The sequence below is a fragment of the Natator depressus genome, chromosome 3 (genome assembly GCF_965152275.1).
Source record: "Natator depressus isolate rNatDep1 chromosome 3, rNatDep2.hap1, whole genome shotgun sequence".
Lineage (NCBI taxonomy): Eukaryota > Metazoa > Chordata > Testudines > Cheloniidae > Natator > Natator depressus.
Genome location: NC_134236.1, coordinates 68,314,701 through 68,340,846, shown reverse-complemented (window position 1 = coordinate 68,340,846; position 26,146 = coordinate 68,314,701). Strand labels below are relative to the sequence as shown.

At 43.8% G+C, this 26,146-nt stretch overlaps 1 protein-coding gene across 8 annotated transcripts in view; it reads right to left on the bottom strand.

Moving 5' to 3' along the window:
* CFAP206 (cilia and flagella associated protein 206) overlaps positions 1-21,655 on the bottom strand; it is a 46,250-nt gene extending 24,595 nt beyond the window's left edge. For 2 of the 8 annotated variants that reach the window (XM_074948081.1, XM_074948076.1), the window contains exons 1-9: positions 20,862-20,954; positions 15,429-15,537; positions 15,109-15,192; positions 14,052-14,142; positions 11,159-11,347; positions 10,502-10,660; positions 6,323-6,531; positions 5,354-5,473; positions 2,911-3,109 (exon numbers count right to left, since the gene is read on the bottom strand). In XM_074948081.1, the coding sequence (XP_074804182.1) occupies positions 2,911-3,109; positions 5,354-5,473; positions 6,323-6,531; positions 10,502-10,660; positions 11,159-11,347; positions 14,052-14,142; positions 15,109-15,192; positions 15,429-15,536 (1,159 nt within the window). In that variant the 5' untranslated portion in view covers position 15,537; positions 20,862-20,954. Of the gene's footprint in view, positions 1-2,910; positions 3,110-5,353; positions 5,474-6,322; positions 6,532-10,501; positions 10,661-11,158; positions 11,348-14,051; positions 14,143-15,108; positions 15,193-15,428; positions 15,538-18,905; positions 18,940-20,861; positions 20,955-21,480 lie in introns of those variants that run through there. The other 6 variants (XM_074948077.1, XM_074948078.1, XM_074948080.1 and 3 more) reach the window with 6 other exon arrangements.
* Positions 21,656-26,146: the final 4,491 nt, after the last annotated feature.

Sequence of the window (26,146 nt, the reverse complement as noted above, 5' to 3'; positions counted from 1 at the left end):
GTTTTCATTATCTGTAGCATTGTTTGTTGGGTAAGGTGTGTTTTCTAGTGGTTTGAGAAATGAAGTTATTGGCTTTGAGCTCTTAGCTGCTGCTTCACTCAGCTGTTTTTGCCGTCTCTTGCTTGCACCACTTTCAAATCTCCTCTTCATAGTTATCTATTTGGTCAATATGTAGCCTATCCACACTTGAAATATTCTGCTGTAAATAAGTAGCTTATCTACATTTGAAATCTTCTACTGTAAACATGTACACAAATGCTGAAAGGTACACAAATGCTGAAAAGACTTAAAATGAAGGAATACTAATTAAGAACACAAAATGAAACAGTCAGACAGGTTATTATCCTTATCGTGGAATCAAAACTGGAGCATGCAAGGTATAATGTAACAGGCTGAACTGAAGACAAAGGGATGACATATATATAGTAAACACAGACACAGATACAGACAGAAGGATAATGTCCACAAATTTCAAATGTGTGTCCTCACAAAACTCAGTGTACACGATTGTCCTCACACATTTTCACCTTGAATCTGGGCCTATAGACTACGAAAGCCTAGGATAATGGCCAAGCTACCAAGCTAGGGCTCAACCAACCAACCAGTCACCTCTTTTAGCTACCATATGAAGATAATAATGAGGAATTCTCACACATAAATAATTCCTTAGTCAACTAGACGTAAAACTATAAAGACACTAAAATGTAACAATTCTCTTCCTTTCAACATGCACTTGATCCAGCACCAGCCACTAGTAGTGGTTTGTTTATATAATCAGCTGATCTGAGAGGACACGTTCATCACAGTCTAATCTTGGGCCATCAGAATGGATATATTTTTATTAATATTTATGAACATTTTTAACTCTTTAATATGACAAAATCTTTATCAGTTAACAAAAAAATTATGTCTTTTACCAAATCACATCTCTTATTTGCTTAAATTTGCAGCTCTAAGCTGAGAGAGCGTGTCACATTTTGGTCTCACTGGAATGCGCATAAAAACAAGTTGTGAAACTTATCAAATGCCAAAAAATTAACAAGAGTCTAAATTTGAGGCCCCCTTTGAGCTTGAGGCACAGGCCAAATGGCCCTCCTGGCCCCACCTCTGATTGGCTCTGCCTATACTGACGACTCTTTTTAGTATTTATTGTTTATATTATCATAGAATTGTAGGACTGGAAGAGACCTCAAGAGGTCATCTTGCACTCATGGCAGGATTAAGTATTATCTAGACCATCCCTGACAGGTGTTTGTCTAGCCTGCTCTTAAAAATCTCCAATGACAGATATTCCACAACCTCCCTAGGCAATTTATTCCAGTGCTTAACTACTCTGACAGGAAGTTTTTCCTAATGTCCAACCTAAGCCACTCTTGCTGTAATTTAAGATCATTGCTTCTTACCCTATCCTCAGAGGTTAACAAGAACAATTTTTCTCACTGCTCTTTGTAACAACCTTTTATGTACTTGAAAATGTTATCATGTCCCCTCTCAGTCTTCTCTTCTCCAGACTAAACAAACTCCATTTTTTCAATCTTCCCTCATAAGTCATGCTTTTTAGACCTTCAATCATTTTTGTTGCTCTTCCCTGGACTTTCTCCAATTTGTCCCTATCTTTCCTGAAATATGGCACCCAGAACTGGACACAATACTCCAGCGGAGGCCTAATCAGCGTGGAGTAGAGCAGAAGAATTACTTCTCGTGTCTTACTTACAACACTCCTGCTAATACATTCCAGAATGATATTTGGGTTTTTTTGCAACGATGTTATACTGTTGACTCATATTTAGCTTGTGATCCACTATGACCCCCAGATCCCTTTTTGCAGGACTCCTTCGCTAGCAGTTATTTCCCATTTTGTATGTGTGCAACTGATTGTTCCTTCCTGAGTGGAGTACTTTGCATATGTCCTTATGGAATTTCATCCTATTTACTTCAGACCATCTCTCCAGTTCATCCAGATTATTTTGATTTTAATTCTATCCTCCAAAGCAACCCCTCCCAACTTGGTATCATCTGCAAACTTTAGAAATGTATTCTCTATACCATTATCTAAATCATTAATAAAGATATTGAACAGAACTGGACCCAGAACTGATCCCTGCAGCACCCCACTCAATATGCACTTCTGGCTTGACTGTGAACCACTGATAACTACCTCTAGGAATGTTTTTCCAACTAGTTATACACCCACCTTATAGCAGCTCCATGTAGGTTGTATTTACCTAGTTTGTTTAAGATAGCACCCAGTTGCTCCAATAGGGATCAGGGTCCCATTTTGGTAAGTATTATGGGAAAATATATGAAGAAATCTCAAGGTGCTTACAAGTTTAACATAAAGAACAATTTAGTAGCTTATGTCATAGGAGTAACTTTAAAAATTGCATCTGAATTCCATCTCACATGCTCTTCCCAAGAGTATTGCTAGCAAAATTTCAAATACAGCAGTGACAGGGCCTTAGATAAAAAAGGTCTGATCTCACACCTACAGAAATTAGTGGCAAAGTGTCCATTGACTTCACGGGGAACAGCAGCAGTCCCAGGTATAGCAGTACACTGATAATGTAGAAGAAATAGTAGCACTATACCAGGGAGCAGATATTGGTGTCCAAGCACTGTTTTCCTCTCAGTTTTCCAAAGATGTGTACCAATTATATGTAAACCATGTTTTCATCAAGAAACTAAGAGTCCAGTTCTGTAAAGCATTAAGTGCTCCTATGTGGTCCTGAGCACCCAAAAATTCTGTTGCCCTCAACAGGACTATTGGGTAAGGACCCCTATGTCAATAAAGATTTTCAGGGTCAGGTCCTGCTTCAGATAGGAATATTGCACTTTTTAGAAACAGGATTTAAGTCACAAAATCATACAAGGACTCAAACAGGAAAAAGGAAATGTGATAACTTTCAGTACCCATGGTTTCCTTTATCCTTTGCTCATCATTCTTCACAGTCACTCCTTCGAGAAGCGACTCCATCACATCATCAGGAAAGAGTTGTGCATGGATTCCCAAGAACTGCTGTAGACTGACTGTCAAATTAGTCAGGAAACTCAGCAGCAATATCTCATCCTGAAAGCTCGTCCAGAGGTTAGATAGTGCAAGAAAGATAGGCTAGAAAATAATATGAAAGACCTGAAATCTACATTTGCTTTGTCTGTATAATTAAACAAATACTGTAAACAATAGTCACAAATACAACTGTTAAACACAAGGGGCCCAATCCTGCATGCCCTCTGCACTCAGAAATCCCAGTGGAGGGCTTGCAAGATCAGGCCCAAATCCTAGAAACCATTTAAATTTACTTTAAAAGTAATAAAAACATTTTGGGGAAACATTGGAGGCAGTTTTCTGAATTATATTGGAAAAGAGTCTCTCCTCCTCCCCACAAATATAATAATATAAATGCAAAATGAAAAGATAGACAGAGGAAGGCAATAAAGAAGAAATTCCTGTATTCAGGTTAACCATAAAAAGAAACACAAACAGACCTAGGCATAGACAAATTTCAGCCTTTGTTCCTCTCATTTTCCCTCAGCCCCAAAACAGTTTAGTACAGATACAGATTTCAAAGACAATGGGAGAAAATGGGCCTGTTGTAACATATTTGAAATCACTGAGGAAATGGCCAGTAGAAAATAGTTACATTCTTGACTATGCCGAATAGATTTTGAATGTTAACACAGGCATCTTCAAGTTTTCAGATCTTAGCACAGTAGAAAAGGGCTCCCTCGACATCAGGAATACATTCAATGAACTTAAAATTTATCCTAGCACATTAGCATTCATGTTAATGGAGCCATGATAAGAATTGTTATGGGAGTTAGCTCTGTTGTTCATCAGCATCACTATCATGAAATGCTATGGACACAAGAAATGAAAACAGAGGAATGGCAGCAAAATAATTTTTACTATAAATAGTATCATAACCTTCTTTAACTCAATTGTTGGAAAATGAGTGAGCCTACTCTATACTCTAAAATGCTTGTCTGCTACATTCTCAATCCAGGCCCTGTGCAACAAATGCTGAATTAAAAAATCTCCTGATGCTCTTACACAATACAACTTCTCTGCAGCAATTTGAAGACAAGTAAGATTAAGTGGTCTTGTGATGGGGAAAGTTCTACCTGCAAGAGCACAGATGGAATCAAGTATCTTGTACATATTCTGTTGCTAACAGAAGTGAAGAAAACAGGCAAATAACCTGGTACATAGAAGCTATTCAAGAAAGGAAATCTATGGTAAACTCCTGAGGACAGGGATGATGTGCCTTCTTGTTTGCTTGTAAAGTGACAAGTATGTTTTTGGCCCTCATAATAAAAATGAACAGTATAGGGAGAGAGAAGACAAAGAGAAAGAATTGCTCTGGGTAGCAGGATAGAAGAAAGGGGTGTCTGCTAAAAGGACAGGATTTGTAAGATCAACGGGCATATAGAAACAGCTACACTGGATCAGACCCAAGAGGCATCTAGTCCAGTATCCTCTCTTTGACAGAGGGCAGCACCAGATGCTTCCAAGGAAGGTATAAGAACCCTAAAGAAGGTAGATGTGGGATAACCTGTCCCCCCACATTAGGTCTCATGAGGCTCTCTAACAGTTAGAGATTTACTTAAGCCATGAAGCATGAGGTTTAAGATCCCTTCCAAAATGTTTATTATAATTAATTATGACAGAAAGTAGACAAGATAGTGACTACTTTATTACATATCTTCCCAGCTAAAAATAAGAACCCAAATAAGAACTGACCATGTGCAGGTTTGCACAGCCCTAGTTTCAAAATAATATGGATAGAAGACTCTGAGCCAAGGCTATTCCAACATAATACAATAGTGAAGCATCATTAACTTAAAACTCTCATCTCTGAATATTTTTACCTACTATTGTTACAAGTAATATTTAAGGCTACTTTAAAGAAAAGGAATAGAGAAAATCTATTTTTAGTGCAATTCTATGCATTTAATAGCACTTTTGGCATAATCATTTTCTCTATTCACCTAGAGTTAGTTTTCCCTTTTTTTATGTCTTTCGCAAAGCAACAGGAAAGAAAAAGAAATATTAAAAAAAATAGGAAAATATGTTTGTAAAACCACAATTATCAACTCAAAGCAGGTGTAATAACAAACTCCTTTTAACTTTTTTTAAAGCAAATGAATAGATGTCAAGGTAGCTGTGTCTGTGGAACACTATTAGACAGATACAGAAAATAAGATCTTTTTTCCTAATTCAACATGAAATTTATGTGAACCATGTCACATGATACTGCAACATAAATATTATGTTAGTATTGTAGACAATAAAAGTGATTTTTCTAATTTGCTTTTGTTCAGAAAATTATACTTTTGCATTTCAAATGCTTACGAAAACTTGTGATGTAGGTACAGCAGTCTTTGCTTTAACAGTGTTTTTTAACTGCTCTATTTGTGCTGCAAACTGCTTGTCCATCATTTCAACTTCTTGTGCACACGTGATCACATCAGACTGGAAAGAGAACATACCTCAGGTAAGGATACAGTCACAGAAAAATAAATAGCTAGCAGAAACTATTTGGGTACTTGCATTCTGCCTCTTTTTGGGCAGTTATATTTTAAGGGGTGGCATGCAACCTAACTTCTAAATAGAGTCAGAATTTTACAGCCAGAAGGGACCACTAGATCATCTAGTCTGACCTCCTGTAGATCACAGGTCCCCAACACCATCCAGCACCCACCCACATACTAAACCCAACAACTGAAATCAGAGCAATGTATTACAACCCACAGGAGACTAGACCAGTATGTGCCACATGCAGAGAACAGGAGGCCCCCACAATGGCAGGAAAATCATTAAATGAGATAAACTCAAATACTCCTGGAAAGTGACCCATACCCACATGCTGCAGAGGAAGGCGAAACCCCCCAAAGGTCACTGCTAATCTGACATGGGGAAAAATTCCTTCCTGACCTCACACATGGCAAACAGCTAGACCATGAGCATGTGAGCAAGAACCAGCCAGTCAAGTGCCTGAGAGAGAGAATTCTTGGTGTCAACTCATAGCCCTGGCCTTCCCCCTCCAATGTCCCATCTCCAGCAGTGTCCATCCCTGATGCTTCAGAGGAAAGAGATAACATTGGCGATGTGTGAAATCCCTTCCTGACCCCTGCAGGTGGCTGGCTGAATCCCTGAAGCATGAACTTTTAACACATCATTCTAGCTGCACAGCTCAAACACAGCACCAGGATTTCTTTCCTCAAACATATACCCCTATTTTACTTTGTAAAATGCAATTTACGCTGAAATTTCATATTAAGATATCCTAAAGAATCCATAAGATATAATGTGATAGCTCACCAGAATGATGCAGAGGAAGGCTTCATGTTGTCTCACATTGAAAAGTGCTTCCTTTAACATAGATAATCTAGATTCTATATTTCTCTGTGGGCTCTCATGCTTCATTTCCAAGACAGCTGTGTAGCGGTATGCCAGATCTTGGGAGGCACGAAGCTCTGTATCAATAGGCTGCGTGGCTGCTGGGATGGCTTCATTCAGAATAGCTGGCACTATTTATGCAGATTTAGTATGAGATACATAGGAAAGTAACAGATATAGAAACACATCATGGTAATCATGCTTGATAGTTAATATTTTCAGTTCAATACTTTGATCAGAGGAATCCTCCAATAGATTTCTGAGTGCAAGCTCTTATTCTGAGACATCACACATTTCCAAAATTTGTTCACAAGACCCAACCATTACATACACTGCTGGTCAAATGGTTCTTACCAATGACAACTATACTGTGAGGAAAATACTACAGTATAGTCTATGACAAAGGTGGGCCACATCTGGTCCGTGGGACCCTCCTGCCCGGCCCCTGAGCTCCTGGCCCGGGAGGCTAGGCCCTGGCCCTTCCCCGCAGCTCCCGCTACCCCGCAGCCTCAGCACACCGCACTGCCGCCGCAATGCTCTGGGCGGCCAGGCAGCACAGTTGCAGAGCCGCGGCCTGACCCAGCCACCAGTGCTCCAAGCAGCATGGTAAGGGGGCAAGGGCTGGGGGTGAATTGAGGGCAGGGGAGTTTGGGGGTGTGGTCAGAGGTCGGGGAACAGGGGGCTTGGATGGGGCAGGAGTCCCAGGGGAGCTATCAGGGGGAAAGAAGCAGGGTGGGAGAGGGGTCAGATTGGAGGTGACGGCCAGGCCATGCCTGGCTGTTTGGGGAGACACAGCCTCCCCTAACCAGCCCTCCATACAATTTTGGAAACCTGATATGACCCTCAGGCCAAAAAGTTTGCCCGCCTCTGGTCTAGGATTATGGAAAATTAGCTTTTCAGAAGGTCTTGGTTCAATATTGGGCTCTTCCAAAATTGTGTGCGTGACTTTGGGTAAATCACTTATGTGCCTCTGTTTTCCCATCTGTGAAACTGGGATAATAATAATTAAAGGTGTTATGGGAATGAATTAATTCACATTTATGAGATGCTCACATAGTACGGTAATGGGTCTATATAAGCCCAGAAAAAGATAAAAATATAATATTGCTGATTAAAATGAACTATTTTTGCTCTTACTGGACATGGCACATTACAAAAAACCCACTAAATTCCATAAGCTGCACAATGGGAGTCCAAAATCTTTGAGCTGATGGTTTTATAATTAACTCTTCTTCCTTAGAGCCTCATTATCAAAGGAGGGTGTAAACAGGCGTGCATCCACTACATTCTACATTTGGATGTGCAAATAGACATCTGCGCATGCAAAAGAGATAAGTGTGCACACTCAGAGCAGACAGTTGTGTCATGTGGGGTTTTATTATGCATTCCTCTTTATATGTGACTTAACATTAAAACACAGAAAAGCAGCAGAGGCAGTGTGTTGTAGTGGTTAGACTCAGAGAGACGATCTGAGTGGCAAAACTGTTGATTTCTATCCAGTCAGCTCTGCCCACAATTTGCTGTATGATCTTTAGAAAAATCACATAAATCTCTTCAATTAATCTCTATTTTTCAATCTGTAAAGAGGGGTAATAATGCTGTATATACCTTTGTGAAGAGCACTAAGAACCTTGAATTAAAGGTGTTCTAAGTGCAAAGTATTATCTCGATTATCGAAATAATCAGTAGAATAGTTGATTATTTGCATGTTCACAACTCACAATACATGTTATTATTTATTTTTGTATAACATCATTCATTCAGAGGTATTAGAACATTTTACATATAGCGTCTTAGCCTCTATATGAAAATACAATTAAACTACGTAGATTACAATATATCATATATATTGCAATTTTATTTCTATTGAACAGCCATTTAAATAATAATTCTGATACATTTAGCAATGAAATATTTAATAACGTTGGTTGCTTGCAGGGTGCACGGCTCAACATGTTGGATCATATTAAAGAAGTTCTGTATTAAAATCACAAATGAGTTTGATTCCCCATAGTTTAAATTCCAGGGTATTACTAATTAAGAGGTCTCTTGGTTTTTGGTACTGTTTCTCTCCCTCTATGTGTGAAACTTGCAAGCTGCTAATTGTGTTAGTACATTCTAAGACAGAGTCTGTTCTCAAAGCAATTCACAGAGAGAGAGACTCAAAGCAATACTCTAACAACAGAAACAGCACCCAGAAACTCCCCACCCTTTTGTTGTATTAACAATTGTGATTAAAATAGAGATAGAGGATGTATGTGGATGGATGCTTGGTGTGGATAATAACGGAATGATCAGGGAGGTGCCAGCCTAAGAATCCAATGTCCATCGGCTGAAGAAGGCGTCAAGTGGAAATAACCAGAGGACCCCCAGAGGGCAGACTGGAATCCACCCAACAGCCTCAAGGATGGGAGAACCAAAGAACAAGATAACATCTAGCAGCACGGAGCCATCAGGAATGTGCCATCTGCTGATTGATTCAGCAACAGCATGATGAAGCAATTCCCACAGACTGGCCTAGGAAGAAATTCCTATAAAAAGAGACTCTAAAAAGTGAGAACTTTGGGGTCTGATTCTGCAAAGCAACTTCCAGGAGCATCAGATGAGCATCTGACAAGGCCCTGCTCCCTCCTCATGTCCAGGCCACCTTGAGCAACTCTAAGGCTGGTAACTATGATAACAACCTTGCAGAACCTCTGTGTGTGTATGTGTGTGTGTATGAATAAATATGAGATTGAATGGAATGTTATAGCTATAACTAACTGCTTACTATGATAACAACCTTGCAGAACCTGTGTGTGTGTGTGTGTGTGTGTGTATGAATGAATGTGTGACTAAATATGAGATTGAATGGAATGTTATAGCTGTAACTAACTGCTTACTATGATTCTTTCTGTATTCACAATAAATGTGGTATTTTGCCTTTTTCCCTTTAATAAGATCCTGCTGGTTTTTAATTTATTGGTATAACAAACAGACATGGGGCTCACTTCTGGCTTATGTCCCTAAAGCTCATGCTTCAGGGTTTCAGTTGGCTACCAGCAGGGATCAAGAAGGGATTCCTCCCCATTGCTCCCGCATTTTGAGAGTTTTTTTTTTAAAAAAATCTCCTTCTTCTGAAGCATCAGGGATAGCAACAACTGGAGACAGAGCACTGGGTAGGCCAGGGCTATGAGGTGGCACTTGAACATTCTCTCTCTCAGATGCTTGGCTGGCTGGTTCTTGCTCATATGCTCAGGGTCTAACTGATTCCTATATACATGGAGCCAGGAAAGAATTTTTTCCAACATTAGATTGGCAGTGACCTTGGGGTTTTTTTGCCTTCTCTGCAGCATGTGGATGTTGGTCACTTACTTGCCAGAATTATCTGAGTCTCTATCATTTAATCATTTCCCTGCCCCTGCAGGGGCCTCCTACACTGGTGCACCTTGGTCCTTCCTATTTTCTGTGTGTGGCACATAATAGTTTAGTCTCCAGTGGCTCTCATTTAGTTTGGTGTCATTTCTGTTGTTGGATTTAGTGTGCAGGTGCTGGGTGGTGTTGGTGACCAGTGATATACAGGAAGTCATACCAGATGATCTAGTGGTCCCTTCTGGCTTTAAACTCTATGACTCTATATTTTAAGAAGGGAGTCAAAAATAAGAGCAACAAGGAAGTTTAGCCATCTCTTTGGACTTACTATTTTGGGCTATCTGGCTGCACACTCAAAAAGATTCCAGTCCATCAGTTTACATCATTATAGTTATCTAAACAACTAGAAGGGCTCAAGATTTAAGAGATTTTTGAGTATTCAAGAAGAATCGGCAGAAATTACCCTAAATTATCAGAATTTATGTATTTTCTGCCTCATGGATTTCTAACATCTCTTGCAATATTAGATTAAAGGTATGTTCTACTGTAAATATTTTGACAGTACCATCTTGACATTTGCATTGATTGGCCTTAAGCATTACACAATTCATTCATCTAATGGTTTGTTTTCCCTTCAGGCTTACTGACACTGGGCCAATCCTGCTCATCTTGAGTAGCATGAAGTCATGGGGCTAGAGGCAAGAAAAGTCTTTCTTAGGGCTCATAATTTTAATTTAGTAATATACCTACAGTCATCAATGCCTTCTCCTCCTTTCCCACAGTCCTTGTTGAATAACCGAATTCCTGTGACAATCATGGTAAGTTCTTTCAGTTGTCGCTCTTTGTCCTTCTTGCTGAGAGAGAGAAAAACACCCAGCTCTGTCTGGGGAAACACACTCTGCAGGGCAGCTGAAAAGAGTTAAAAAATAACAGCACGTATAAGAATGAAACTGAAAATACTAGGGAAGCAAAACTAACTCCTCTTTATGGGTAGTTGTGAAAACAGAAAAGTGTATTCTAGATTTGGAGAGATGCTTAGGCGTTCACAAATTAATAATTTTACCACACCTTTTGTTGGAGACTAGCAAATAACGAAGCAGACAGGCTGATATGCTATCAAGCTATTTTATGCCATAGAAATGATTTAACTGAAATTCAGACTATTAGTAGCAAATATTTTTAAAGCTGCCACAATTTACAATATTTACTAGTATCTGGGCAATGGATATTTTAATGAAAGAGTTAAGACAGCCTGATTCCTAACTTACACCAGTTTCACACCAGGAAACTCAACTGAAATCAACAGAATTATTCCAGATTTTTACATAGTGTCAGAGCAGCATCAGGCCCAGACTTTATTTTCCCACAAGGGATGCCCAGAATCAGATACTTTGACTGATTACTGACCTGTTGCCTCCCTAACAACCATGATGTCTGTAGGGGATCCGAGGCCAGATCGTAGCAGAACATAGCTAACAATCTTTCGATAAATGCTCTCCAGCTCTTCTCGTGTACGAGCACGATTATCTGTGATTTCTCTGCTCACAGGGGCCAGCCTGGCCTCTAGAATGCGATGCTGCTCATTAAGTAACTCAACTGGGAAGGAAAGATATTTGAGAAGTTCTACGTTACAGCCAAATATTATTCTCATTTTTGGTCTAACGTACATAGAGTAACATAATTTTCACTGGACTGAACATGCTGTTTGTGTATTTTGGGCCTGCTCCAAATCTCAGTGGCTTTGGATCAGGCCCTTAGTTTTGCTAATTTTAAAAATCCACTATGAAAGCCAGTGCTAGGCAGCAAAATCTTTCAAATAATTTTCACAGTTTATCCTGATGCCCTATGAATGTCCCATGCCTCTCAGCTCTCCCTATCCCAAGAATATTGCATGTCACTGTGACTCTCATTCTCCCCCTTCTCTTTTCCTGTTCTCACCCATACCGTCTCTGCCATTTTAAAGTCACTGGGAGTCGGCACTGATCAGAGACAACATACTTGTCTTTGGCTATTATATATAAATATTGTATCTGCCTAATTTACTGGGATTGTAATATTTGTATTTTATGAAATAATCTCTGGGCTATGCAAACTCAATACATTTAAAATAGATGGTCCAATAATGCGGATCATTCTCAATTGTGAAAATCAACAAATGGACAAATTCTGCTCTCAGGTCACACAAGGGCAGGTCTAGAATAACTGCACTGAAGTCAATAGACCAGTGTAACTGAGAGGAGAATTTGGTTCAAAGAACTTAGAACGTTGCCTTTCTATAAAGGTAAATCTCTCTCTCGCATAAAAAAAAAAAAGCGAATATGTTTTGGCTTCCAAGTCCATTACACATTCCTTCTGTGTTATATCCATGCTGTAACACTGTTCTTCCCATGATAGACCTTGTGGCACTCTATACCTCAAACCAGCACCTTGGAACCCCCATATTCACCACTGTCATGTAATTATGATATGTTTCGTACAAAGTATGCCATGCAAGATACATAGGAAAGGTCATGATCTGCTGAAACCCACTGTTCCATCAAAATAAGTATATTATTAGTGTATATGAAGGTATGAGATTTTGCTGTGACAACAAAGGAGGTGATCCACACCCAGGCGGGCGTTAAATGACCATTAATCAGCAGGGGAGTAGTAGACAAGGGATTTACAAAGCACCACACAACGGGGATTGTTCAACCCTGTGACTCAGCAAGGCCCATCAGGCATGCCTGGGCTAGTTTCTTTGCAGGGACATGGACTAAAGCCTACACTGCACTTTCATTGGTAAAACTTTTGTCGGTCAGGGGTGTGATTAAAAAAAACAGACCCCTGAGCGACAAAAGTTTTAATGACAAAAAGTGCCAGTGTGGACAGCACTTTGTCTGTGGGAAAGCTACTGCCCCTCGTTGGGGGTGGTTTTATTTTGCTAGCAGGAGAGCTCTCTCTTGCCAGCAAAGAGCAGCTACACAGTGTACATTACAGCAGCCTGGCTGTAGCAGCACAGCTGTGCCACTGTAAGGTACAAAGTGTAGACATAGCCTAAGGATATAAAATAAAGGACAGTGGCATTGTGCTTTTACCATTCTCCTCCCGCACCTACACTGGAAGCAACTAGGACGCTGGGAAGACAAAGTCTTGAACTGAGGAAACTGGTCTCAGATTTAAAGGGAAAGCCTGTGTATTAAGGACTATAAGCAACCTGTAACATCCAGTGGGGTGAGAAAACTGCTTGATCCAAATATTGTTCAGTCTAATAAGGTTCAGAATTTAGACTGCATGCTTACCTTTCATTTTTCTTGGTAACTATCTCTGACCTTTAGTGCCTACCACTTATAATCACTTAAAATCGATCTTTCTGAAGTTAATAAATCTGTTTTATATTTTACCTAAAACAGTGTGTTTTGGTTAAAGTGCTTGGGAAATCTCAGCTCAGATTACAAAGGCCAGTGTGTATCCTCTCCACATTGAGGGAGAGGCAGACCGGGTAATGAACTTACACTGGTCAGGCTTCCGACCAGGGCAATATAGTACAGTTCTGCAGTGCAAGGCTGGGGGCTTGGAAGGTGTGCTGGTTCCTTTCTCTATGTGATTCCATGAGTGGCTCAGGGATCATCCATGCAGTTTAGCTGGTTGTGGGGCTCCACATGCTGTTGTACTATGATAACAGTGCCAGGAAGGGTTTGGTGCTTGTCACTAGCAAAACATTGTGAAAGGGTGCCCAGGCTGGAGAGTTAAGGGGGTACAGCGGTACCCCAGTTCAGGTTTTACCCCAGGGAGCATGTCAGAGACCTATCCTATTATCTACCCAGGTTCTTACTGCATCCACCCCTGAGAATCCGGTACAGTGTTCAAAGACAACTGAAATGATTATACTGGAGCTCAAAATTTCACCAATTTAAAAAAAAAAAGGCAAGTCAAATGAGTTGAGATGCTGCATAGCCTAGTGGACTGAACACAGGCCTGGGAGCCAAATTCTCCTGAGTTCTTATTCCAGCTCTGCTCCTTACTTATTCTGTGGCCTTGGGCAACACTTTTGCCTCAGTTTTCCCACCTCTAAAACAGGGAAAGTAATACCTATCTCAAGGCATATTGTGAGAATTCTTTTTTAAGTAGTAATTTAATTTACAGCCATATAGTTTTGCCTACACTTTCAAGTTCATTTTATTATCTTATTTTGCTTTGCTGTCACGTGCATATAGTACGCTAATAAAGATTAATATTAAAATACAGATGAAACAATATAGTTAGATACCAGTTTTATTATGTTACACTCATATTTAATATTTGTACATATTAAAATTACCTCGGTCTGTATAATTCATATCAAAGTAAACTTGCATCTTAATAGTGTCCAGGGATGGATTTGCTGTGTCAAGAAGTCTACCAACACAGAGCTAAGAAGAGAGTTGTAAAAGTTAATACTTTCTAACCACTTAGAATTTTCTGAAACATCAATAACAATGTTTCTATTTTGACAGCAGGAAGGGAGCCTTCCTCTCCCCATTCTCCCGACAGAACATGATAAATAGGTATATATCACCGTAGGAAATGCAGAATCCACTCTTGACTACAGAACCATGAGAATGAAGTATGATGCTAGTTTTCAAAATGCTTTAAAGGAATCTTAGAAATTGATCCGGTAGCTAAAAATCACCAACTTACAAACTGGTATTATTTAGTATTAGTTAAGTGCTAATGTTCGGTGCTGTATAGACAAATTTTTTTTGTTCGGTGATGTATAGACAAATCTCCTACTCAGGGCTTGTCTACACTGGCAAGTTACAGAGCAACTTTCTCGCTCAGGGGTGTGAAAAAAACACACCCCTGAGAGCAGCAAGTTTCAGCGCAGCATAGAGGGAACTTAGTCTGACATGTGAGTGCTGGGAGCTATACCCCTCATAGAGATGGGTTTTTTACAGTGCTAGGAGAGCGTCCACACAAGCGGCAGTGCTTTAGCGTTGCAAGTGTAGACTAGCCCGAAGACTGACTAAAGCAATTAAAGATGCTTCCAATACTTCTATCTGCTATTCTCAGTCTCTCTCTACCTCCCTCCAATATCTGGTTATACTGTAGCTCCAGGAGGCAAAAAATATTTCATTCATCTCATCTTTATCTACCCTCTAATAATTATGCTGAGATCTCAGTAATTTATCATAAGGTCACTTTCACCAGTAGTTAGATTGTTTAGATTTCCCAATGCATATACAGCAATACAGGTGGCTTTGCATAATCGTATGTGTTAGCCTGTGGAAGGCAATGGCAGGTATGTTTTGTTACTATAAATACAGAGCAGATGTTTAAATTTTATTTCTACATAAGTATGTAAAGTTTCTGAACTTTTGGAGAATTTTCAGAATTACCTTAATAAGTTTTTGCACATCATTTTTTGTGAGGGTTCTATCTACATTAAACTCATTCCTGGGATCCAAAACGACAGCTTTCACCTGCAGATTAGCAAAAGATGTTATTGGGGGACTACTCACAGTGAGTAAAATTAAATCCTAGCAAGGCTCGAGCCTAAGAACAGAGTTTGAAAATTGTGGCCAATGTGCGCAACTGCTAAATCTTTATACTTGTCTGTTTAGTGAAAATTGTATTATTAATCTTAGGGGGATATTAACATGACCTGAAGGCATTTAAATAAAATAATCAACAGCTAAAATATTAATTTTGTTCTTACCATGAAAGCCACCAAGATTTCAGACACAGTTTGTCCTTTCATGGCACATTCTTGTCCTATTTCACGAATGATATTCTTTATGACACTTTCAGCCTGAGAGTGAGACATTCTGGACCAACAATACATTAACAGGTTTGATGTTTATTACAATGCATCATACATTTGTCTTTCATCCTCTCTTTTCCCCACTGCAACATTTGCTGAAGTAGTGAGATTACATATTCTCGTCTAGCACCTTAAGCCTCTTAAATTTTCAATAACAACTTGACTAGGTAGCAGAGATGATTTATGGTTCACTGGACCACAAGTGACAAGAATATTTCCAAACAATAAGAAACTAACACAAAACAAGATTTGAAGGAAAAATACAAAAGTTGATTATAAAGGTTTAACCCAGATAGCTTTTGTCTGACAGATGGAATATTTCTTATTAGCTGAACAGTACTAACTCAGCAATCAACACAAAAGCAGGTAAAAATGCATCAGCTTTAACGGAACACAAATATTTTTCACATCAGCAGGGATTTCCTGGGAAGCTGAGGGAACAAAAATCTCACTACAGTCATTAACAGTACCTCTGACACCAGTGTTCCCTCTAATTTTTTACATCCATGTGCGGAATGAATTTTGTTATGTGAACCAATATGGAGGTGATGTATGGCGGGGGTGGGGCTGAGGGGTTCACAGTGTGGGAGGGAACTAAGGGCTGGGGCAGAGGGTTGGGATGCGGGGCTGGGGGGGAAGTGTTGAGGGCTCTGGCTCAGGGTGAAAGCTCTGGGGTGGGGTTGGGGATGAAGGCTTCCAGGTGCAGGAGGGGGCTCAGGGCTAGGGCAGAGGGTTGGAGTGCGGGGGGATGAGGGCTCTGGCTGGGGGTGCGGGCTCTGTGGTGTGGCCAGGATGAGGGGTTTGGCATGTAGGCTGCCCCAGGGCTGAGGCAGGGAGAGAGAGGACTCCCCCCAGCCCTTTCTCGCTGCTGAAGCTTGGGGCCAGAGGAGAGGCACCTCTCCCTGGCTGCGGCAGTTCCGGTGGGGCCGTGCTGGGCCGGTGAAGAGGCGCCTCTCCCCGGCCATGGCAGCTCTGGTGAGGCCAAGCTGGGCTGGTGGAAAGGTGCCTCTTCTCATCCTTGGCAGCTCTGGGGCACCTCTCCCCAGCTGTGGTAGCTTCAGTGGGTCGGGATGCCTCTCTCTGGCTGCAGCAGCTCCAGCTGGGCCAGGGGAGGGGTACCCCTCCCTGGCCGCAGCAGCTCCGGATCGGTGGGGCTGGGGCGCCTCTCCCTGCATGCAAGGCCCTTGATAGCCTGTTGCGCAGCCACACAGCTTAGAGGGAACTTAGTCTGACACATGAGGCAGAATTCTGACCAGGACAAGTAGATACCTTTTGTTTGTAGATTAATGGCAAATTATTGAATTACAGATTATGAACTCCAGGACTCCAATGACAGTTCTGAGAACTTCTAGTTTTCCATGTGTTTAAGATATGAAATAAAATTATTACTTAATTTGAGAGATGATTAGGAATTCCAATTATTTGGATCAGGGGACTGGGAAGAGGATGTTGAGCCTTCTACATCCTAAATTCAGCTTTAACTTGGTGACTGAATATTGCTATCCTCTGACGCATATTCAGTGTGAAGTGAGTGTTGGTCTCAGTTCAGTTCCTAGTTATCAGGAGTCTTCAATTAGAGCTTTGTTGAATAGGAATTTTTTTCAACACATTTTTGTGAAAAATTTGATTTTTTTCCTACAAAAATTCCAATTTTTTTTTCCAATCAAGTCTTCCCACAATACCCTATGGTTGGCACCAAATCACATCTTTCTTAGAAGTCTCAGAAAAGGTCATGGAAACGTAACTACACTCATACCCTATAGGGTAGGGGTTGCCAAGCTGAGCCTGAGAAGGAGCCAGAATTTACCAATGTAGATTGCCAAAGAGCCACAGTAATATGTCAGTAGCTCCCCCCGCTTCTAGCGCTTCCCACCCACCGGCAGCCCCGCCAATCAGCACCTCCCCCTCCCTCCCGATCAGCTGTTTTGTGGCATGCAGGAGGCTGGGGGGGGGGAGGAGCGAGGGCACAGCAGGCTCAGGGCATGGGATTGGGAAAGGTGGAGTGGGGGCAGGGCCTGTCGCAGAGCCAGGAGATGAGCAGTGAACACCCCCTGGCACATTGGAAAGTTGGTGCCTGTAGCTCCAGCCCTGGAGTCGGTGCCTATACAAGGAGCCGCATATTAACTTCTGAAGAGCCACATGTGGCTCCGGAGCCACAGGTTGGCCACCCCTGCTATGGGGGTAACTCCAGAATGAGGTTGGGGCATATTGGTAGTGTGGGGGAGCTTATACTACTGCTGCCAGGGCCGGATTAACCCAGGGGCTTTAGGGGCTGCAGCCCAGGGCCTCGGACTAGGGGGAGCCCTCCAAAAATAAATCCATAATTATATACAATTCAGTGTTCACCAACCCATTGATTGCAATCGACTGGTCGATCCTGGAGCCTCTGCCAGCCATTTGCGATCTACAGGCCGCTAAAAGTCCAGTGGCACAGCAGGGCTCAGGCAGGATGCCTGAATGCTGTGGTCCCATGCTGCTCTCGGAAGCGCCCAGCTGCTGGCACATCTCTGCGGCCCCTGGGTGGGGGGGGGAGGCAGCTCCGCGCACTGCCCCCGCCCTCAGCACCATCCCCGTAGCTCCCATGCGCGCTTGCGGGCATGGGCAGCGCACGGAGAAACGCTCTCCCCCTCTCTCCAGGGGCGCACAGAGACATGCCAGCAGCCGGCCGCTTCCGGGAGCGGCATGGGGCCATGGCATGCAGCCTGCCTGAGCCCTGCTGCACCGCCGGCTGGGAGCCACCTGTGGTAAGCGCCTCCTGGCTGGAGCCTGCACCTCGCACACCCTCCTGCACCCCAACTTCCTGCCCCAGGTCAGAATCCCCTCCTGCACCAAACTCACTCCCAGAGCCTGCACCCCTCCCTCTCTCCCACACTCCAGTCCCCTGCGCCAGCCCTGAGCCCCCTCCAGCACCCAAACTCCCTCCCAGAAAGAAAATAATATAACAGCTGTTCTAAGGTAAGAAGTAGGATATTTTGAATTAACTTAACTACATTCTACAAATACATTAGAAGGGGAAGACCAAGGACAGAGTAGGCCCGTTACTCAATGAGGGGGGAAAGACAAGAACAGAAAATGTGGAAATGGCAGAGGTGCTTAATGACTACTTTGTTTCAGTTTTCACCAAGAAGGTTAGTGGCAAGTGGACATCTAACATAGTGAATGCCAGTGAAAATGAGGTAGGATCAGAGTCTAAAATAGGGAAAAAACAAGTCAAAAATTACTTAGACAAGTTAGACGTCTTCAAATCACCAGGGCCTGATGAAATACCTCCTAGAATATGCAAGGAGCTGACTGAGGAGATATCTGAGCCATTAGCAATTATCTTTGAAAAGTCAGCATGTATTTGTCAAGAACAAATCATATCAAACCAACCTGATAGCTTTCTTTGACAGGGTAACAAGCCTTGTGGACGAGGGGAAGCAGTAGATATGGTATATCTTGACTTTAGTAAGGCTTTTGATACTGTCTCACATGACACTGGTTGGAAAATTGTTCTCAGAGAGTAGTTATCAGTGGTTCACAGTCATGCTGGAAGGGCATAACAAGTGGGGTCCTACAGGGATCGGTTCTGGGTCTGGTTCTGTTCAATACCTTCATCAATGATTTTGATAATGGCATACAAAGTACACTTATAAAGTTTGCAGGCAACACCAAGCTGGGAGGGGCTGCAAGTGCTTTGGAGGACAGGATTAAAATTCAAAATGATCTGGACAAACTGGAGAAATGGTCGGAAGTAAATAGGATGAAATTCAATAAGGACAAATGCAAAGTACTCCACTCAGGAAGGAACAATCAGCTGCACACATACAAAATGGAAAATGACTGCCTAGGAAGGTGTACTGTGGAAAGGGATCTGGGGTCACAGTGGATCACAAGCTAAATATGAGTCAACAGTGTAACGCTGTTGCAAAAAAAGCAAACATCATTCTGGGATGTATTAGTAGGAGTATTGTAAGCAAGACATGAGAACTAATTCTTCTGCTCTACTCTGTGCTGATTAGGCCTCAACTGGAGTATTGTGTCCAGTTCTGGGTGCCACATTTCAGGAAAGATGTGGACAAACTGGAGAAAGTCCAGAGAAGAGCAACAAAAATTATTAAAGATTGGAAAAATTGGATTTGTTTAGTCTGGAGAAGAGTAGACTGAGAGGGAATATGATACAGTTTTCAAATACATAAAAGGTTACTACAAGGAGGAGGGAGAAAAATTGTTCTTCTTAACCTCTGAGGATGGGACAAGAAGCAACGGGCTTAAATGGGCTTAAACCAGCAAGGGCAGTTTAGGATGGACATTAGGAAAAACTTCCAGTCAGAGTGATTAAGCACTGGAATAAATTGCCTAGAGAGGTTGTGGAATCTCCCTCATTGGGGATTTTTAAGAGCAGGTTGGACAACCACCTGTAAGGGATGGTCTAGATAATACTTAGTTCTGCCTTGAGACCAGGGGACTGGACTAGATGACCTCTCAAGGTCCCCTCCAACGCTATGATTCAACATGTTTTAAGACTGAAATGTAATCACAGAATGGCTTTATGTTAATTAAAAGGCAAGTTTAGTATAGCGTTAATAGCCTCAACGCCAAATTGTGATCATTTTGTTTTCAATTAGGAAAAAGTCTTGTATACAGGGGCCCCACAAAAATCTAACAGCCCGAGGTGCACAGGAGAGTTAATCTGGCCCTGACTGCTGCCCATGCTGCACCTCTTCCAAGAGTAAACACAGGACTCCAGGGGCCATCAATCAGGCACTTTTCACAAGCACAGAACTCACCTGAGAAGTAAAACAATTTTTTTTTAAAATATGTGTATGTTTCTGCAAAATTATATCAACTGGGCAGGCTGTAATGACCTCCCCCCCCGTGATAAATAAGAAGCTACAAGAAGCTACAGCTCCAGAACAACCGCTCGCCTCTTCCCCTCCCCCTCAGGCCACCCAGGCAGAGGGGAACGCAGAGAGGGTCGGGGGGTGGGGGGGAGGCACGGCGCGGGCGACGCCCAATTCCGTTACGCTGGCTGCCTCCTGCCCGACACAAGCCGCTTGGACGGGAATACTCCGCGGGGAAGCGCGCGCGCAACTTGCTCCTTCCCCGCGCATTTTGCGCGCCCTCACTTCACGTACAATGCGCACGCGCGGGGGGGCCGTCTTTCTGCACCAGGGAAGCGGCTGAGTCCCTCCCCCGGCAGCCGGCGCGGCGTTAGCTCCCTGTCCCTCCCCCACCCCGGGGAGCCCTCTACCCGACCCCATGAGAGATTCCCAGCCTCTGCTGCCGGGCCGCCCCGGCTCCCCTGGCCCGGCTCCCGCCCCGCCCCGGCCGGGGCCCCGCCTCTACCCGGGCCAACAGCTGAGTCTCCTGCCCCAGCCGGGCTAGACAGCCGACCGTCGTCCCCAGCCGGCCTGCCGCGTTTCCATGGAGACAGAACGCGGCTCCCCAGCGGGCGGGGCTTCTCTCCGAGCCGGGCTGAGCGAGCAGGGGCGGGACGGCCCTACCGCGCGGTGATTGGCTGGCGGGAGGTAACTGCTGCCCCATTGGTTGTGGCCAGGACACGGGCGCTCGAGGGAAAGGGCCGTTAACGCGTGGCCCCTGCGGCGCTGCCGGCGGGCTGAGCTCGCTGCTGCTGTCACACAGCGCTCGGCTGGCCCCGCGCCTTGCGCGCCGCAGCCAACCCCACTGGCCTTGATCTGCAGGCTGGAGCCGGCCGGGCCCCGCGCCTCCCGCCCACCGTCCTGCTGCTGCTGCTCCGCCGCCGCGCGAGGGCCATCTCAGAGCCCGCCTTGTACAAAGCCGAGGCTGGTGGGGCAGAGACCCGCGGCACGCGGGGCCCTCTGCCTACAGGCGCTGCCGGCAGGGCCAGAGTGCTGCAGCGTGGCCCTCTGGCCCCTTGCTGGCTTCCTTTGAATGATGGAGCGGGTTTGTCCCGTATCCATCGGGCCCTGTGTGTTCTCTTTACCTTTTAGTTATTTTCTCCCGGGGAATGTATCCGCTTCAGTGTGTCAGATCTTTAACCTGTTGTCTGGCAGCTTGAAAGGTGGACGTGGTGGGCGTGAGATTCATCAACGTACGTTCCAGTGCTCAGAGCCTCCGTGCCTGCCTGTGTCCTGTGTGTATCTTCTGGGGGAAGGCGTTGCCTTACTTCAACAGGCAGCTTTGCACATACACACAGGCGAGTATGTGTTAAAATAATATATAATCTCATGCAATGTATTGTATGTTCCTAATAAAGCAAGTTTATAATATATATAATTTAAATGATACATAAAATCAGGACAAAAACCAAATAATTCTTTTTTATAAAACCCAGGATTTTTTCAGTAAAAATCCATTTCAGCTGAAAACAAAGAGGCTTACAAATCCAGAGGTCGCAAGGCCACAGAACTTCCCCCACACTACACTGAGTGCCTACAGTTACAAATTAGGGATGTGAAAGGTTAACCAGTAAGCACAGTCTTACCGGTTAACCACCCTAACCATTAACCTGTCTGCCAGCCAGTGCAGGCCCAGCCATGGTGCCTAGCCAGAGCAGCGCCGCTCAGCTGGAGCGGGCCCAGCCGCACTGTCTGGCTAGAGCAGTCCCAGCTGTGCCGGCCAGTTGGGCCCCAGCCATTTAAACGGTTAACCATTTAAATGACATTTTTTAATCTTTTAAACGGTTGACTTTTTAAATGGTATTTACATCCCTATTACAAATATTGACAGGTTTCAGAGTAACAGCCGTGTTAGTCTGTATTCGCAAAAAGAAAAGGAGTACTTGTGGCACCTTAGAGACTAACCAATTTATTTGAGCATGAGCTTTTGTGAGCTACAGCTCACTTCACCGATGAAGTGAGCTGTAGCTCACGAAAGCTCATGCTCAAATAAATTGGTTAGTCTCTAAGGTGCCACAAGTACTCCTTTTCTTATTACAAATATTGTAACTTTCAATTCAATAAATACTTCAATTTTTAAAGGGTTTCCATGCATTATATAGACCATTTTATTGTAAGAGCAGGGCACAGTAGTCAAACATATTCATAGAAAAGCAACATACACACCTTACCAACATTTGAGATAAATAGGATATAAGGGCACAATGGGAGAGTGTTGGGTCCTCTGCAACTCTACAAATTACCTTAAATAATGTTTAGAGTATCTCCATATCCAAACAACTCCTGGATGTAGAGGTGGAATGGACAATACACATATTACAGCGGAGAGAATGTCTTGTGATTAAGGGACTAGCCCAGGGGTGTCTAAACTGACTGACCGTGTGAGCTGCATATGACAATCTTCAGAAGTTTGAGAGCCAGGGTGCACCTGCTGGTACTCAGGGCCTCAGCCACACGGGAAGGAGGGTCCTGGGGCTTCAGCCCCACTGGAGGCACCTTCCAGGCCTTGGGACTTCAGACCCTCTCCTGCTGGAGTCTCGGCAGGCACACCCCGCATGCCTGAAGCCCCGAGCCCCAGCAGGCATGTCCTGCAGGACTGAAGCTCCAAGACTCCTCTCCCTGCTGGGCAGAACCAGAGGTGACACGTGGAGGGGGGCGGGCACCTGGGGCCAGGTGCCCCACCTCAGATTTATGCCAGGGTTTGCTGGCCCTGCTCAGTCACATGGTGCTACCAGGCCCCCTCACTGTACTGCAGCAGCTGGAGCCAGCATTCTGGGAGCTGCGGGAGAGACAGCAGCAAACAGATGGGAGCTGCAGGGAGAGCCGCTGTTTTTGCTGCCTGTCCCTGTGGAGCTAAAGCAGCGACCCTTCCCTGCAGCTCCCAGCTGTTTGCCACTGTCTCTCCACAGGAAGCTAACACCTGGGAGCTGAAGGGAGGGCTGCTGAGGGTAAGAGGGTGCGTGTACCTGAGGGGGCATGACTCAAGCTTGGAGGGATGTACCTTTAGATTTCCCCCCTACTCTCAGCAGGCACCAGTTGTCTCTGGGAGAAGTCCCTGGCCCCACCATCCTGCTGCAGGGCAGAAGCCCCAAGCCTTCCCCCACCCCCAGTCTGGTAGGTGAGAATGGGGGGTGTGGACCCTGTGAACTGCACTTTAACTGTAAAAGAGCCATGTGTGGCTCATGAGCCACAGTTTGACAACCCCTGGTCTATAGGGAGACCAGGCACCTAACTCAAGCTTTGTGGATTCCAGTCATTTTTGAAGTTCCTAAAAGTTTGGTATTGCACCACTCAACATTAAAACACCTACATCCCTCAGTGCCTCTGGATTTAGGTGTGTAACTTCAGACAACCACATTTTGAAAATGTTGGGCTTGGAGTCTGGGATTTATAGGATGGGATGTTATTTTGGGGGCACCCACTGTAGATTTTTATGCAAAAATGTTATACAAAATTGTGCGGTTTTTTCTCTTTGGTATTTTGGTGAACTCATGTAGGCTGATCTGAGTTAATAATTATTGCTTGTTACATCCCACTATGAGAATTGTCAAGCACAAATAGAAAGGAAAATGGACAATTTGTTCTTACCTATTAATTTCCTTTCTTTAATTAATCATGTGTTGACAGCCATAACCATACTTTTCTTAGAAACTGGCTCAGTAAAAATCTGGTCAGATGGATAATTACTTAATTTTTGGATTGTTAATATAAAAAGTAGCATGTTTAAGCTTTCTGATTCGGGGAAGAGTGTTGCAAGATGGCAGCTGTACCCCAACTACAGTAGAACTGCTCTGGACTTGTCTCCCTCCCCCCATGGTTGAGAGGAGGAAAAGGCTAGTGTCATGATTGTCAGTTATGAGTAGTCAGCGAAAACAAATGATTAAGAATGCAAGAAGAAATTTTTCCATCCCTGACTTTTTTCATATTAACTTGAAACATTAATGTTGCATTAACTTATTTTTTTCAGATGTTTCCCTTATTTCCATTTTTTAAAAGAAAGAAAACCCCTGGCTATGGCACTTAGGAGTTGTGTAATTGGGTTTTACACTCCTCCAGAGCAGGGGTGGACAAACTTTTTGGCCCGAGGGTTGCATCTGGGTATGGAAATAGTATGCCCGGTGGGGGAGGGGAACTCTATGGGGTGTAGCATGGCGGGGGTGCTCTATATGGGATATTACCGAGGTGGGGGGAGGGGAGACTTATGGGGTGTGGTGTGGGGAGGGCTTTACATGGGCGGTACCGGGGACTTCTAGGGGCCCTGCCGGCAGTGACACCAAGGTGGCCATATCAGGTACTGCTACGGAGGCACCCTAGCTGGGATGGGTGCGGCCCCTGGGCTCTCAAGGCTCTTGAGGGTAGAGCTGTAGGAGACGAGGAGGGGATTGGGCGCACTGCTGCGTTGGGGAGGGGCTGCTGCATAAGGGTGGGGTTCCAAACCTGGAAACAACGCGGTGAAGTCACACCTGTGCAGTGTGGCTCTGCGTGCCGGAAGATGGCGCTCATCAAGGGAATTGCAAGTCAGGGGCTAGGGAGCACTGGGTGGGCAGAGTGGGTCAAGCCCCCAACCCCGCTTCCCGGTGGGAACTCGAGGGCCAGATAAAAATGTCTGATGGGCTGGAAGTGGGCCGTAGTTTGCCCACCCCTGCTCCAGAGTGTCGTAGACGTTTTATGCTACCAATAGTCCAATAGAAATTTTGTATCATGTTTATGTTTAAGCAAATCTTGATTAGTTTACAACATAATGGTGGTCAGTTACTTTACTGTTGGGACCATCTAGGTATTTAGATAGATAGAAAAAAAAATCAAATTTACCCAAGTGATTATTCCTCATTAAGAACAAGACTTTTGTGAAAGCTGAAATTTTTAAATTAAGCTACTTTTAAGTTATGGATGCAGGTTGCACTAGAGCAGGGGTTCTCAAACTGGGGGTCAGGACCCCTCAGGGGGTCGCGAGGTTATTACATGGGGGGTCGCGGGCTGCCAGCCTCCACCCCAAACCCCGCTTTGCCTCCAGCATTTATAATGGTGTTAAATATATTTTAAAGTGTTTTTAATTCATAAACTGGTTAGTCTCTAAGGTGCCACAAGTACTCCTTTTCTTTTTTCTTTTTAATTGATATGTTGGGGTTGTGCTCAGAGGCTTGCTATATGAAAGGGATCACCAATACAAAAGTTTGAGAACCACTGACCTAGAGCCATATATGGGTGTATCTGGTTTAGGAGACAGGAAACTGAGTTTTGACTGCCAGAATTTCCTGCTTATCATTTTGTCAAGAAATGAAAGGGCAGAGGTTTAAGCTATCAAACCTAGTGGATTTCCTGAGATCCAGATAGCTCTTTAGATGATCCATGGAATCCCTCAAAGCCACTCTGCTGGTGCAGTGCTGCCACAGACTGACTGTCTCACAGATGTGTAATAAGGAAGGGGAGCCTAGATGATAAAAACTGCTTTAAGAAGTGTGAGCTCTCCATTGGACATCCTCAGGGTCTGCAGGAAGAATATAACAAAGAGCAGCAGTTCTGGTCCTAGCCCTAAAATCCCCCCCAAACCAATGACCCAGTGGAGCTCAACCAGAGGAGAATTCTGCATAGTTCCCGGGATAGGAGGAGCATATAGCAGAGCTGGCACTTCTCTCTTCAGTAACCCCTGCCCAGGATTCACTTTGCTTTCACTACTTCAAATATTGCCTTTAATCTTTTTTTTTAACTTAGAAAAAGTGTATTTTTTCTTGTTCACTGGAAAGTGGCTGA